This window comes from Symphalangus syndactylus, chromosome 18 (assembly GCF_028878055.3).
Source record: "Symphalangus syndactylus isolate Jambi chromosome 18, NHGRI_mSymSyn1-v2.1_pri, whole genome shotgun sequence".
Classification (NCBI taxonomy): Eukaryota; Metazoa; Chordata; class Mammalia; order Primates; family Hylobatidae; genus Symphalangus; species Symphalangus syndactylus.
In genome coordinates this window covers 14788780-14803746 of record NC_072440.2, presented here as the reverse complement: position 1 = coordinate 14803746, position 14967 = coordinate 14788780, and the positions used below count along the sequence as shown (strand labels likewise).

At 52.4% G+C, this 14967-nt stretch overlaps 1 protein-coding gene across 4 annotated transcripts in view; it reads right to left on the bottom strand.

The window, feature by feature from the left end:
* The window catches only part of PHF21B (PHD finger protein 21B), a 126272-nt gene that overhangs the window by 31656 nt on the left and 79649 nt on the right, over positions 1–14967 (bottom strand). For 3 of the 4 annotated variants that reach the window (XM_055252107.2, XM_055252108.2, XM_063622953.1), the window contains 3 exons: positions 7397–7489; positions 3299–3649; positions 529–669 (listed from right to left, as the gene is read on the bottom strand). In XM_055252107.2, coding sequence (XP_055108082.1) covers positions 529–669; positions 3299–3649; positions 7397–7489 — 585 coding nt within the window. Of the gene's footprint in view, positions 1–528; positions 796–3298; positions 3650–7396; positions 7490–14967 lie in introns of all 4 variants that reach the window. The other variant, XM_055252106.2, reaches the window with a different exon arrangement.

The window sequence follows — 14967 nt, the reverse complement described above, 5'->3', positions numbered from 1 at the left end:
AGGCAGGGGCCGCTTCGGGGCTATGTGCTGCCCAGAGGAGCCCCTTTCCCTCCTGGACTCAGGATGGAGGGGCCCACAGCCAGGGCCCCTGGGATGGGGTGTAATGGCCAAAAGTCCCCACCAGGTGCTGTCCAGGGGCTCGGCAAACATGAACTCGTGGAATCCTCCTAGCAGCCCTGTGAGGAAGGAGACCCTGCCATTCCCACCTTACAGATGAGCAAACAGATGCGAGCTGCTCCCAGTCACACCGTTGGAAATTGGCGGTGCAGGACCCACGCAGAATGATTCTAGAATTTGTGCTAACCATCGCCCCTTACTGCTGTTCAGCCAGTGCCTCCCTGAGATAGAACAGTTGAGACCCGGGCTTGCTGGGTGAGGCCCCATCCTGGTCGCCGACTGCACAGGGCAGCTGTGCCAGTGGCTTGTCGGGACCATCCTACAGTGAGGCCATCCCCGCTATACACAGTGGCCTCAGACGGCACCTGCAGGCTGAGCAAAGCCTGAGTCCTCCAGAGAGGACTGTCCTACCTCGGGGTTCTCCTGGGTCGGGGGCCGGTCTTCCTTCTTCTTTTTGGTGGCCTGAGCTCCCTGAGATGGCTCCTCTGTGGGCGGCTGCGACTCCGCCGTGTTCTCGGGCTGCGTCTGCACTTGAGGCTGAATGATGATGACCTGGAAGATGCCATGGAGGGGTGAAGGGGACAGTGATGGGGAGGGAGGGGTGAGGGGAAGAGAGGAGGGGTGGAGGGGACAGTGACGGGTTGCAGGGTGAGGGGAAGAGGGAAGGAGTGGAGGAGGATGGAGAGCGAGGGTGAGGGGCACGGGGAGGAAGGGAAGAGTGAAGGGGGCTGGGGAGGTAGCTGGTAGGGCACAGGGCAGGGGTTGGGGAGCACAGAGCCTGGGCTGGGCCAACCTGGGAGGGCAGATCCCCAGGAACTGGGTGGTTTGCGCCCCTGTGTGTCTAGCACCTACCACTCCTGACACACCTTTTCCACCATGGGGAGGGTCTGCATGAGAAGCTGGCCTGGTTTAGGAACCGGGAAGGTCTGAGTTCCAGTCCTGCCCCACCGCTTCCCAGCTGTGTGGCCTCAGGGGACTCACTGCTTCTGAGAGTCAGGTTGGTCATCAGTGAAACTGGCCACACCTCTCCCCAGGGAGGCCGTGCACACTCAGGCAGCGAGGATTTCTCATCCCAGCTCAGGTGCAGATGAACTGAGGCCACGAGAGCTCAGACTTGCTCCTGGCCTGAGGCCATCCAGTCAGGAGGCAGAGGGGCTGGGAACCCCTCAGGTCAGCCTGGCTCCGTCTCTCCCTCCCCATGCCACAGTGCCTGAGACACATAAGCCTGGCTTGGGGGCACAGGTGGGAATAACGTTCTATTTTCTTTCATTGCCACGAGGCCCCTAACATGGTGGATGGGGAAGGGGAAGGGGGTCTTCAGATGCCACCCTGCACCAGCCCCCCCTTAGGGAGCCTTCCTCGGGGCTCAGGGGGTGCTCTGGTTTGATGAAAGGGTGTGATGCTGAAAATCAGCTTGAAATCCACCCATCCAGCCCAGCCTCTCCCTGGGCCAGGATCCGCTCCATTTCTAGCTCTACCATTTTATTTCTTTGGACAGGAAATTGGGAAAGAATTATTAGTTTTCATGGCTCCAAGAATAATTCTCCAGGACCCATCAGCCACAGTCTGGTTTAAACTAGGAATTACTTGAACTTGGGTGTTTTTTTGGTTTGTTTTTCCCTAAGCACAGGTGGTGACTGTCTGATGAATTTGAGGCTTCTGAGCACAAAGAGAAAACATGTCCCATTTTTCTGCTGGCTTAAGGGAAGCTCTGTATTCCTCGTTGTATCACATTTTTAAAATCCCAAAATCTCTGCATGGAAAAAAAAATGTCCATTTTTATATTCATGGGAAGAAAAACATTAAGATCTCCAATAGGAAAAAGGGCAAAGAATATTCTCAAGTCACACATGAGAAGACAGAATTCTTTTTTTTTTTTTTTTTTTTTTGAGACGGAGTCTCGCTCTGTCGCCCAGGCTGGAGCGCAGTGGCGCAATCTCGGCTCACTGCAAGCTCCGCCTCCCGGGTTCACGCCATTCTCCTGCCTCAGCCTCTCCGAGTAGCTGGGACTACAGGCGCTCGCCACCACGCCCGGCTAATTTTTTTGTATTTGTAGTAGAGACGGGGTTTCACCGTGGTCTCGATCTCCTGACCTCGTGATCCGCCCGCCTCGGCCTCCCAAAGTGCTGGGATTACAAGCGTGAGCCACCGCGCCCGGCCCGAGAAGACAGAATTCTTAAGTGTAAGAAAAACACTGAAGCTTAACAGTAACCAAGGGAATTCAGCTTTCAACAATGAGGCATGTGTGTGTGCCTAGTAAATGAACAAAAAAGTGTTTAAAGGACCAAAATCAAATGCTGGTGCAGATGCAGTGAAACAGACACACTCCTTCCAACATCTGCTAAGCACCTTGTCTGGATCAGGTGCCCTCCTGGGATACACCTGCCATCCCGCCATGGCCCATGACAACTCTTCAGACTGCGAATTCTTTGAGGGGGCCCTCAGTGTGCAGGAGAGCCTGGAAGCACAGGACTCCCGGGAATGCACTGGGTGCAACAGCACCAGGTCACATGAGGGTCAGCCGTCAACATCCAGGCTGGAGAAGCAGATGATACCCCGGCCATAAGTAAGAGAGGGGCAGCCTGGCAGACCCCAAATGGGGAACAGAGAGAAAGAGGCCACAGACAGGGGATGGCAGGGATGAGGCAGCCCCGAAGGCCTCAAACAGCACAACCACCAGGAGCTCGGAGGGGAGCAGCGGGCGGACCTTAGTTTTAGTTTTAAAACTTGGCAAAAATTATGGGAGATTGTGCACTTGGGCAGTGGGGTAAAAACAGCCCTTGACCATCCAACTCCACCAGCAGAGACGGAGAATCAATATCTCTTCTAGTCACTCATTCAGCCACACGTGTCATTAATTGGTTAATCATTTGAACGAATTCATTCATTGACCAATCACTCCTTTTCCACTGGTATTAATTCATTCAGGCATATTGTCTCTGGATCGCATATTCATTCATCTGTTCATGCACTAATTCACTCCCTTAATCATGTGTTCACACTCCATTCATTCATTCGCTCCTCTGTTTCTGTCCCATTCATTCATCTGTCCACTTGATCATTCTGCCTCCTGGTCATTCATTCTGCCTGGGCTTGTTCATTTGGCCCTTCCCATATGATTGCCCTCGGCCTCCTGTATGCGGCCGCACATCCTTTCCGGAACCTGCTGGTGGGCACTCACCTTGTTGTCAGCACTGATGAGGAGGGGCTGGACTTTGATGCTGTCGCTGACCACAGACACAGCGGTGCTGGGGGCCATGGCAGTGGCATTGCTGGGGGAGGTGGAGATGATGGCATAGGCCACCCCTGCACTGCTCAGCGGAGAGGCGAGGGCGGCGGGCTCGGCAAGGGCCTGGGGCTGGCTGCCGGGCGCTGGCACATGGCTGACAGTGTTGTTGGCGGTGGGGAGGGCTGGGCTGGGGTTCTTCACGCTGACCACGGTGGCCTTCTGGAATGTTGGGGGCTGCTTGGGTGGCCGGTCCCGGCCTGGGGCAACGGGGAGGCTGTCTGGAATCAGAGTCTTTGGCCTAACCTGGGAAGAAGGGACGGGTGTGTGGTCAGACAGGCAGACATACAGGAGTGCAGGGGAGGGGCCGCCCTGGCTCGGAGACTTCCTATATTCAAGGGGAGGGGGCAGCATCAGAAAGAGCACAGAGCCTGTGATGGCCTCACAGCGGGTGAGACCTCGACCCCAATGCCTCCCTCCTCCTGGGCTTGCACCGACTGGCCACGGGGCTCAGGAGGGGCTGCTCTGAACCCAAGGCCCTCCCAGCTGCACTAGGAGAGAATGGTGAAGAGCAGCAGGGAGGATCGGAAGGCAGTGCTTGGGCGCGAGGGGACAGTCTGTGCAGTGTGACACCCTGCAGATCAAGTCGCAAGCAGCAAAGCCCCCTTTGGCCTCGGAAGTCTGGAAAGTGCTGCCCCTTGGCAGGGACTGGGAGGGGCTGCGAGGGCTCCTGGGCCTTGCCCAGTTCTGCTTCCCAATCTGGGTGGGAATGCTGCTGTGCTCCGGTGAAAACCAGAGCTGAGCCCGCATGACTGCTGCGGGACTCCTGAATGACAGTGAAGGTGTGCAGAGGGCAGCTGGGCAGCCACCGGGTGGTTCAGGCCAGGGCTCTGGACAGACTGTTTGGGCCCAATCCTGGCTCCTCTGGGGTCCTGGTGACACACCTGAACTGGGTCAGGTCCCTCATCTGCATGAGGTGATGAGACTTACTGGGGTTTGGAAGAAAGAAAATGCACAGGAAGTGCTGGGTATACTTGACTGAGGGCTGTCACCAGCACCCCCACACCCAGCAGTGTTTCTGATGGTGGAAATTCCCATTAGAGCCACCACCACTGACCCCATGCATGGAACCAGGAGCGCCACATGCCCCAGATGAGGACACACCAACGCTGGGAGGTCCAGGCCAATATCATGCCCAAGAGACAAGGGGACAAGGAGAAGGGGCACGATCTGCCTTCTCATCTGAGCCCCGCTGCGCTCGCACTGCAGGGTGGCCATCCTGGCCTGTTCTACAGATGAGCAAACTGAGGTGCGTAGTGGAGACTCACCGGTAATAATGATGCTACAGTTGTTATCATTAGGGCCTGTCTGGCATCGGTGAAGGGCACAGAGCGCTGTACTGCCCCGCCCATCTCCTCCCACCTTGTGTCCAGTGGTGCACGTGGAGGGAGTGGTCCGGGGTGTCTCCTACAGCATCCTGTGGCCTTGGGCAGGTCACTAAGGCACAGCGTGCTCTTCGGTTGGACAGCATCGCGTCTGTCAGCTCCTCGCCTGTGCCTGGCACAGAGCTGGCCCTTGAGTCTAGTGATCTCTGTGTCCCCTGCCATGCTGGGTCCTCAGCAAAATGAGCCCGGCCTCCCACACCAGGGCCCTGGCCACACCACGGGCAGGCGATGTGCCCGGCCTGGGTTCAGGTAGGCCGGCCACTCTGTCCTTGGCACCAGAGGTCAGGGCCTTTGTCCCCCAATGCCAGGCTTACAGCCCAACAGAAACTCCAATACCAAAGGCTTTAAAGAATCCGTCTTCTCGTTCCTGCCAGCCCTCAGCTGGAGACAGTCACCCGCTGGAAAACTGCTGTTCTCTGCCTCTGAAGAGGACAGGAGTGGGGGCGGATGGACACCCACGTGGTGGTCAGTGAGGACCTTAGCTGTGGCAGTGGCCGTTCCGTGTTCCGGTCGGCACCTCCCTGGTTATCTGGGGTTTGCCCACGTGTTCTGGTTGACCCTGGCCGCCCACCCTATGTAAGCAGACTCTGGGCATGGGCGAGCTGGCATCATTCACAGATGCCAGACACAGAAACTAAGCTCAGCTGGGGGCTCAGGATCTGGCCTGAGCCACCCGAGAGAGAGAACACCTTCGGGGGACCCCAGAGCCTATAGTCTTTCTGCCTGTGCCTCCTGGCCTAAGTGCAGCCCCAGGCCAGGAAGCCCCCGGGGCCACCCTATCCTCACCCTCTCCTTTCTCGGGTCTGCGGTCACCCTGCCACGCTGGCCCCAACACAGGCTGCCTACTCTGTTCCCCGTGAGCCACCTAGGACAGCAGCAGCCGGCAGCTGGATACAGCGTGCACTGGACAACTTCTGGCCCGAGCTGACTGTCCTGGAAGCCAGCAGGCCAACGGCAGGTGCAGATGTTTGTGGGGCAGAGACAGCAAGGATAAAACATGGAGACAGAGGTCCAGGAGGCAGAAGGGAGAGAGGAGGAAGGGTGGGTGCGGGGCAGAGGGAAACAGCACTGGCCTTGATGGGCAGCCTCTCCCTGGAGCCTGCCTTGCTCTGAAGCCTCGCATAGCTCCCTGCTGCCCACAGGTCACCAAAAGGGGAAGCCCGACTCTAAGGTCCCCATGGGCCCCTGGTGGCCTCTCCAACCCCAGGACTGTCCCAACCTCCCTCCCTCAGTGCCTGGACTCTGGTCTCTCCCTACCACCTCTGCCTCTGTTTCTCACCCTGCACCCTCCTCCTGGGGGGGCTCCCTCGGGGGCCTAACTCTACCTCAGCCTGCAATGTCCTTTCACCGAGGCTTAGCTCAAGCACTGCCTCCTCCAGGAAGCCTTCCTTGATGCCCAGGTGTGCGGCAAGCCTCCTCAGGGCTCCCGCCCCACCGTGTCCCTTTCTGGCATGGCCCAATCACCCTGGACTCACAATATCTGTTTTTCCTTGTCTGTCCTCCCTCTAGACCAAGCCTGTCCAAACCACAGGCCGCATGCAGCCCAGGGTGGCTTCGAATGCAGCTCGACATAAATGCAAACCTTCTTAAAACATTATGAGAGTTTTTTGCAATTTTTTTCCCTTTATCTCATCAGCTACTGTTAGTGTTAGTGTATTTTATGTGTGGCCTAAGACAATTCTGCTTCTTCCAGTGAGGCCCAGGGAAACCAAAAGATTGGAAGATTGGCCACCCCTGCTCTAGACTCTGATTCAGCTCAAGTGGGCACTTGGGGAAAGTTGCCACATGGATGAGGGAGCAGCCACCTCTCGCCATCCTTGAGCTGGGGGAATCTGTCTAGCCCTGAAGTCCCACGACAGGCAGGGGCCATCTTGGTCTTTACCACTGGCAGCCCCTGGCCCAGTATGCTGTATACAGCAAGTGCTCAACAAAGCTGAGCTTGTAGTAATAAGGGAGCTGGTTAATAACTACCTGGCGTTTGCTCTTTACCAGGCACGGTTACAAATGTTTTGTCTTGACTCAACACTCACGGCCACCGATGCAGGAAGCCGGCACCTGCACCAGTCCCTCTGCAGGTGAGAAGCCTCGGCCCAGGAAGGCTGAGAGGCCAGGTGACTGGGGCAAAGTGTAGAGTCCAGTAGGGGGGACCCTGCACTAAAGCCAGGGCACCTGGCCCAGAGTCTGTGCTGCCCCTCCCTGAAATGAATCCCCTCGTCCACAGTGTCTCAAACTTCCTGACCATAACCCATAGTCAAAAATACACATGACGTAGTCATCCAGTCTTGAAACAAGTTGTTCAAGAAACAATGCATAGGATGCATCTTGATATTTCCATTCTATTTTAGTCTGGCCTCATTTATTCCATTAAAAAAAATTCTGGTCATGACCCACTAAATTGATTTCCCAATTCCTTGCTGAAAAAATGTATCTGGTCCAAATGTCTCCATTGAAGAATGGATAGAAGAGGTAAGAGGGGAAGGTGCAGCTGAGAAGGCACGGGTTCCGCCTGGCCCAGTGCCCACCAGAAACCTCAGTGCTGAGGGGTTAGGAACAGAGACTGCGGGGACAGACAGACGGACACCCCAGGGCCCGCCCGACGGCTGCTTACCTGAGGTAGCACTGCCGCTCCTTGCCCGGCCAACCTCTGCAAGGAGCTGACCTGAGGACCCGTGACAGGCACTGCAGTGATCGTTCCCAAAGCCTGAAAGATAGAGGAGGGCAGCGCTGAGACGGGACAAGCAGCTGAGACCAAATCCGTCGCCCCCAGCCTGGCCAAGCAGGGGGCAGCTGCCTTGGAGACAGCAAATTCTACTCTTCCCTTTCTTAATTATGATTTAAAAAAAATCACAGTAGTAATCGATATTCCTTCCAGAAAGTTTGGAAATTAGAGAAAGGAAAAGAACAGCACTGCCCAGAAATCAATTACCCTTTGTTACACATTGGCTTCCTCTTTTAAGTGAATTTTTAATATAGCTATATATAGAATGTTATAACCTATTTTTCTACTTTCACTTAAGGACAAGGTATGATGTCGCTACGATCTTCGTAAATCACTCCTTTAATGGCTATGGGATCTTCCATTCAGCAGACATAACGGTATTTCCTCAGCCAATCCTCTACTCTTGGAAATTTGAGTTCTAGCTCCGTCTTTTTCCAGTTAATGAACAATGCTGCAGCGAACATCTTTGTGGATAAATCCATTTCCACATCACAGAGCATTTCTGTAGGAGAGTCTGAATACGGGGATTTGTGGACCAAAATGCAGGAATATTTTTCAGGCCCTTGGTACGAATCTGCACTGGGTCCCTCAGGAGGGGTAACGGCCTGGGTGTGCGCCGACATGCCTCCCAAATCCCAGCCCCCCAATATGGGGGTCTCGCCAACACACGATGGGATGGCGGCACCACTAGCAGGATGGACATTCAGGGTAAGGAGAAGGGAGATGGCACCCTCTCAGGAATTCCAGGCCCACACGCGTATAGGAGACGTGCTTTGGGTGCCCACTTGTTTGAAGTCTCCTTTTGTGGGAACCACCACTACCCACAGCCCCTGATGGAACTGGAACAGTTCTTTTTCTTTTTTTTTTTTTTTTTTTTTTTTTGAGACAGAGTCTCGCTCTGTCCCCAGGCTGGCTCATTGCAAGCTCCGCCTCCCGGGTTCACGCCATTCTCCTGCTTCAGCCTCCCAAGTAGCTGGAACTATAGGCGCCTGCCACCTCGCCCGGCTAATTTTTTGTATTTTTAGTAGAGACAGGGTTTCACCGTGTTAGCCAGGATGGTCTCGATCTCCTGACCTCATGATCCACCCGCCTCAGCCTCCCAAAGTGCTAGGATTACAGGCAGGAGCCACGGCGCCCGGCCTTTTTTTTTTTTTGAGATGGAGATTCACTCTGTTGCCCAGGTTGGAATGTAGTGGCGCGATCTTGGCTCACTGCAACCTCTGCCTCCTGGGTTCAAGTGATTCTCCTGCCTCAGCCTCCCGAGTAGCTGGGATTACAGGCGCCCACCACCATGCCTGGGTAACTTTTGTATTTTTAGTAGAGACGGGGTTTCATTATGTTGGCCAGGCTGGTCTCAAACTCCTGACCTCAGGTGATCCAACCACCTTGGCCTCCCAAAGTGCTGGGATTATAGGCATGAGCCACAGTGCCCGGTCCTGATTGAGCAGTTCTACATGGCCACATTTGCACCCCATGAGCCTGCCTGATGGGGAGAGAGGGACCCCCTTGCTCGGATCCAGCCAAACCATCAGTGGCCAGGGACCAGTGAGGTTCTCTCTTGAACTCAGATGCAGAAATTCTTAATCGAATGTTAACAAATCAATTCTAACAATAACAAAAAGGATAAGACATCATGAACAAGCTAGGTTTATCCCAGGACTGCAGGGCTGCTTTGCCATTTGAAAGTCAGTCCGTGTAATTTGCTAAAATAACACATGGAAGAAGAAAAACCGTATGCCGGCCTCAACAGATTTTCAAAAAGCTGTTAGGACTAATAAATGAGTTTAGCCAGGTTGCAAGATAGAACAATATATAAAAATCAGTTGTGGGCCGGGCGCGGTGGCTCATGCCTGTAATCCTAGCACTTTGGGAGACCGAGGCGGGCAGATCACCTGAGGTCAGGAGTTCAAGACCAGCCTGACCAACATGGAGAAACCCCGTCTCTACTAAAAATACAGAATTAGCCAGGCGTGATGGTGCATGCCTGTAATCCCAGCTATTCAGGAGGCTGAGGCAGGAGAATCGCTTGAACCTGGGAGGTGGAGGTTGCGGTGAGCCGAGATCGCACCACTGCACTCCAGCCTGGGCAACAAGAGCGAAACTCCATCTCAAAAAAAAAAAAAAAAAAAATCAGTTGTGTTTCTATACACTAGACACCAACATTTAGAAATTCAAAAAATTTTAAATGCCATTTGCAATAGCATCAATAAAGGCCGGGCGCGGTGGCTCACGCTTGTAATCCCAGCACTTTGGGAGGCCGAGGCGGGTGGATCACGAGGTCAGGAGATCGAGACCACGGTGAAACCCCGTCTCTACTAAAAATACAAAAAAAATTAGGCTGAGGCAGGAGAATGGCGTGAACCCGGGAGGCGGAGCTTGCAGTGAGCCGAGATTGCGCCACTGCACTCCAGCCTGGGCAACAGAGCGAGACTCCGTCTCAAAAAAAAAAAAAAAAAATAGCATCAATAAATAAAAATAAGAAACAGGGATGAATCTGACAATAGCTAAATAAGACCTGTACAATAGAAACTTCCAAGTATTGCTGAGAGAAATTTTTAGACTTAAGAAAGAGATATACCATAACCACAAATCAGAAGCCTCAACACTGTTAAGATTTCAATTCTTCCCAGATTGATCTACAGATTCAACACCATCTCCAATCAAAATCTCAGTCAGCTTTTTTTAAAAAAAAAAATAGAAATTGACAAGATGATTTTAGAATGCATATGAAATTACAAGGGACCTAGAATAGCCAAAACAACTATGAAACAAACAAAAATAACAACCAATCAAAGGGAAAGATTTACCATTATCTGACTCGAAGACCCACTATAAAGCTACGGTAATCAAGACAGTGTAGCATTGGTGTTAAGATGCATAAATAGGTCAATGGAACAGAACAGAGAGTCCAAAGTAGACTTACACATATATGGTCCATTGATTTTCAGCAAAGCCCAAAAAGGTAATTAATTTAGTACAAAAAAGATAATCTTTTAAAATGGTATTAGAACAAGGAGATATATATTAAAATCGAACAGAAAAGAACTTCAGTCCATACCACATACCATATCAAAAAAAAAAAAAAGAACAAATGGATCAGAGATCTAAATGTAGGGACCAAAACTATAAAACTGCTCGAACAAAATGTCTCAAATAAAATGTAAGAGAAATCTTTGGGATGTTAGGTCAGGCAAAGAATCTTAGATACAACACCAAAAACATAATCGATATAAGGGCAAAATAATAAATTAACTTCAACAAAATAAGAAACTCCCAAAGTTGGAAAGACAATGTTAGGAAAATGCAAAAAGTGGCCACACCCTGGGAAAAAAACACATACAAATCACCTGTCTGATGAAAGCCTTGTATCCATAATACATGAAAGAACTCTTAAAACTCAATAATCTGAAAACAAACAACTCAACTAAAATGAACAAAATATTTGAACAGATACTCCACTAAAGATATACTGGGCCAGGCACAGTGTCTCATGCTTGAAATCCCAGCACATTGGGAGGCGGAGGTAGGCTGATCGCCTGAGGCCAGGAGTTTAAAACCGGCCTGTGCAATATAGTCTCTAGAAAAAAAAAAAAATTAAAAATTAGCTGAGCATGGTAGCACATGCCTGTAGTCTCAGCTACTTGGGAGGCTGAGGCAGGAGGGTCACTTGAGGCCAGGAGGTTGAGGCTGCAGTGAGCCATGATTGCACCACTGCACTCCAGCCTGAGTGACAAATTGAGATCCAAGAAGAAGAAGAAAGATGAAGAAGAAAGAAGAAGAAACAAGAGGAGGAAGAGGAAGAGGAAGAGGGAGGGAGGGAGGGGAAGAAGGAGAAGAGGAGGGAGGGGAGGGAAAAGGGGAGGAAGGAGAACAACAACAAAAACAACTACTGATGGCAAATAAGCAAATAAAAAAATACTAAACATAATTAGTTATTAGGGAAATGCAAATTAAAACCACAATAAGATACCGATACAAGCCTATTCAGATGGCTAAAATTAAAAAGACTGAACAAATCAAGTGCTGGTGAGGATGTAGAGCAACTGGAACTCTCAATCGCTGCTGTTGGGAACATAAAATGATACACTTTGAAAGACAGTTTGGCAGTTAAAAAGTTAAACGTATGTATGGCAATGAACAGAACATATGTGTCCTCTCCCAGATCCAAATGTTGAAATCCTAACCCTCAATGTGATGGTATTTGGAGATGGGGCCTCCGGGAGGTGATCTGGTCATGAGGGTGGAGCCCTCAGTTAGTGTTCTCATAAGAAGAGACACGAGGGAGTTTCTGTCCTCTCTCTTTCATCCTTTCTCGCTCTGCCATGGGGAAATACAGCAAGAAGGTGGCCATCTGCAAACCAGGAATAGAGCCCTCATCAGGAACTGAATCTGCTGGCACCTTGATCTCGGACTTCCCAGCCTCCAGAACCATAAGAAACTGATTTGTTGCTTAAGCCAACCAGTCCATGGTATTTTTGTTACAGCAGCCTGGGCAGACTAGGACATTTACAATATGAGACAGCCATTCTATTCTTAAGCATTCACCAAGAGAAGGGAAGGCACACATTCATACAGAGACTTGTACGTGAATGTTCACAGCAGCTCTTGGCAACACAGCACGAACGGGAAGCAACCCAAATGCTCACCAACAAGTACACGGATGAACAAGCTGTGGTATCTTCACACGACTATTACTCAGCAATAAAAAGGAATAAACTACTGACACACACAATATGGATGAATCACAAAATAACACTGCCAAAAAAACCCAGACTCCAAAAAATATCCATACTGTATGATGCTAGTTACACGAAATTCTGAAAATTGCAAACAAAGTGACAGAAAATAAATCCCAGGTTTTGTGGAGATGGTGTAGGGACGAGAGGAAGGGATTACAAAATGACACCAGGGTATTTTCAGGGAGAAAGATGTGTTCATGATCTTGATCGTGGCAATGGGTTCACATTTGTCAAACTTATATTGTACATTCTAAATACATGCAGCTTATTGTGTATCACTTACACCTCCACAAAGCTGTTAAAAATTCCCTCCCCATTTCTCTCCTTATCTAATCTCTCTCCACCCCTAGAATGAATATCATCCATCCTCAAATGACACGGCAGAGGGTCTCAGGCCCCACGCACAGAGCTGCTTCTCTGATTATGCTCGGACGGCAGTTCCTGCCTCCTCTTTGCCACCTGTCCCATGGGGGTCAAAACTCTGAGAGGCTCATGTCCTCTGAGCCAACTGCCTGCCTCTCTGTGTGGAACCAAATGACCCACATTCCCCTGGATATCCACTCTGGACATTTGTTGAAACAGAGCTTTCTATGCAATGCGGAGCACATGACAAACAGCCTCGGCCACTGGATGAGGCAGCTCCCAATCCATAACACTGCCTGCTGCTCTTGGCCAGCACAGCCTGGTGGGCAGTACTGAGACCACCTCAGGTGCCACCTGATGCCCACCTTCCCAAATGCATGTCTCAAAGATGGGGGGTTATGGGGACTGTCCTCCCCGTTACCTCAAACTCCATCACCAGTGTCCTCCCAACTTCCACAAAACAAGGTGTGTGGAAGGTTCTGATCTCCCCGCCCCTGGCCTGCCAGCCAGTGCCATTTATGCAGCTGGTCAACAGTCAGGGCCCCAGGCCAGCCCAGACCATGGGGGTGGGAGGCAAGCAGGAGCAGCCATTTGATGAGCCAGCTTCCAGGTGACTCCACTCACCGGGGGCCGCACACCAAGAGTAAGCAGGCCCTGCGGTGGGAAGGCCCACATGGCACAGCCCTGTGGTGGATTCCTAGGGAAGTGGGTTCTGTGGTGGGAAGGCCCACGTGGCCCGGCCTGCGGTGGATTCCCGGGGAAGCGGGTTCTGTGGTGGGAAGGACCATGTGCCATGTCCCTAAGGTGTGTTCCTGGGGAAGCGGGTTCTGTGGTGGGAAGGCCCACGTGGCCCGGCCTGCGGTGGATTCCCGGGGAAGCCGGTTCTGTGGTGGGAAGGCCCATGTGCCATGTCCCTGCAGTGGATTCCTGAGGTAGGTTCCTCATAAGTGGGTGCAGGAGGGGCAGGCCGTGGGGCCCCTGGGAGGAGAAATTTCCATATGGGTGGGGCTGGCCAGCAGATCCCATAGGGGCCAGAGAACAGGCATGAACCTGCTTTGCTGGGGCTTCTGTCCTCATTCAGATGCCCCAGATAAAGCCTCCGGGCGTAGCCCAGCCCCTGAGGAGGTGTGGGGTGGCCCTCCAGGCAAGGTGGGTGTGTGCTGTCGTGTTTTCCAAGCCCACATGTGCCTCTGTGAGTCCTGGAGGGTTGCTGTGTCAAGCTGCTCCTTCAGATAGTTCTGGGCGGGCCGAGGACAGCCACGTGTGTTTTGCATGTTGCCTTGTGGACCAAGGGTTGCTGTGTGGGCTGGGATGGCCATGTGTCCACGTCCAAGTACTGCCACGTGGGCCATGGGTAGCTGTGTGTTTTGTGTGTTGCTGCATGAGCCAGGGGTGGCCGTGTCTGTATCCGGGTGTTGCTGTGTGGGCCAGGAGTGACCGTGTATCTGCGTCTGGGTGTTGCTCAGCAGCGGCTGTTGCTTTCTCCGATACCCACTCAGGTGTGCATAGCTCTGTCTCCACACCAGTTCTTCTCTGGAGCGTCTTTGGCTCTGTGTCTGTGTTTATGGGCCTTCATATCTGGTCAAGCCTCGACCCTCCCTCCTGACTTGGGACCCTGGCCACTCCTGTGCCCTTACTTTAGGAATTCACAGCCAGGGACAGGGAAAGGAGGGGAGACCCACAGGAGAGCTGTGGGCAGAGAGGCAGAGCCCCGACAGAGAGGTGAGGAGATGACAGGAAGAGCTATTTCCACTTGATCCTCCCTAGTCAGTTACCAAGAAAGGGACACAACCCACCCTGGGGAAACGTCCACACCCGCAGGTGGCCGGCAACAAACAACGCCTGGCCATGCACTTCCCCCCAAAACTCCAAACCAACCTGAGAGTGGTGTGTGTGCCCCTGCCTGGGACTCGAGGTGCCCTGCAGCTCTTCAGGGAGCAAGTATGGGGTGCCCTCAAGCACCCAGCACCCTTAGCTAGGTTGGCAGGAAGAGTGGGCTCTGCAACCATGGACCTACAGCCCCAGCACCAAAGGAGAGACGATTCTGAGTCAAAATCCAAAGTCCCCGTGATCTGCGGAAGAGTTTGCTGCAAACAGGGCTGCCTCGCAGGGACCCCTCCTCACCCCCCTGGGGACGGTGGGTTCCTTCCCGAACACCGCCGTCCCCTTCCAACAACCGTCCATTCTCCGCCAGCGCTAAGCTGGCTTCAGGCTCTCCATCTCTATGTGTTTTCTTCACTCCAAGCCTACCCGAGTGCATTCTTCCACTTCCCCACAAACCTTTAATTAGCGAGCTGAAAGCCATTTTATCTGGCAAGGGCTGACCTTTCTGCTCCAAGCTGGAATTTATCGACACCA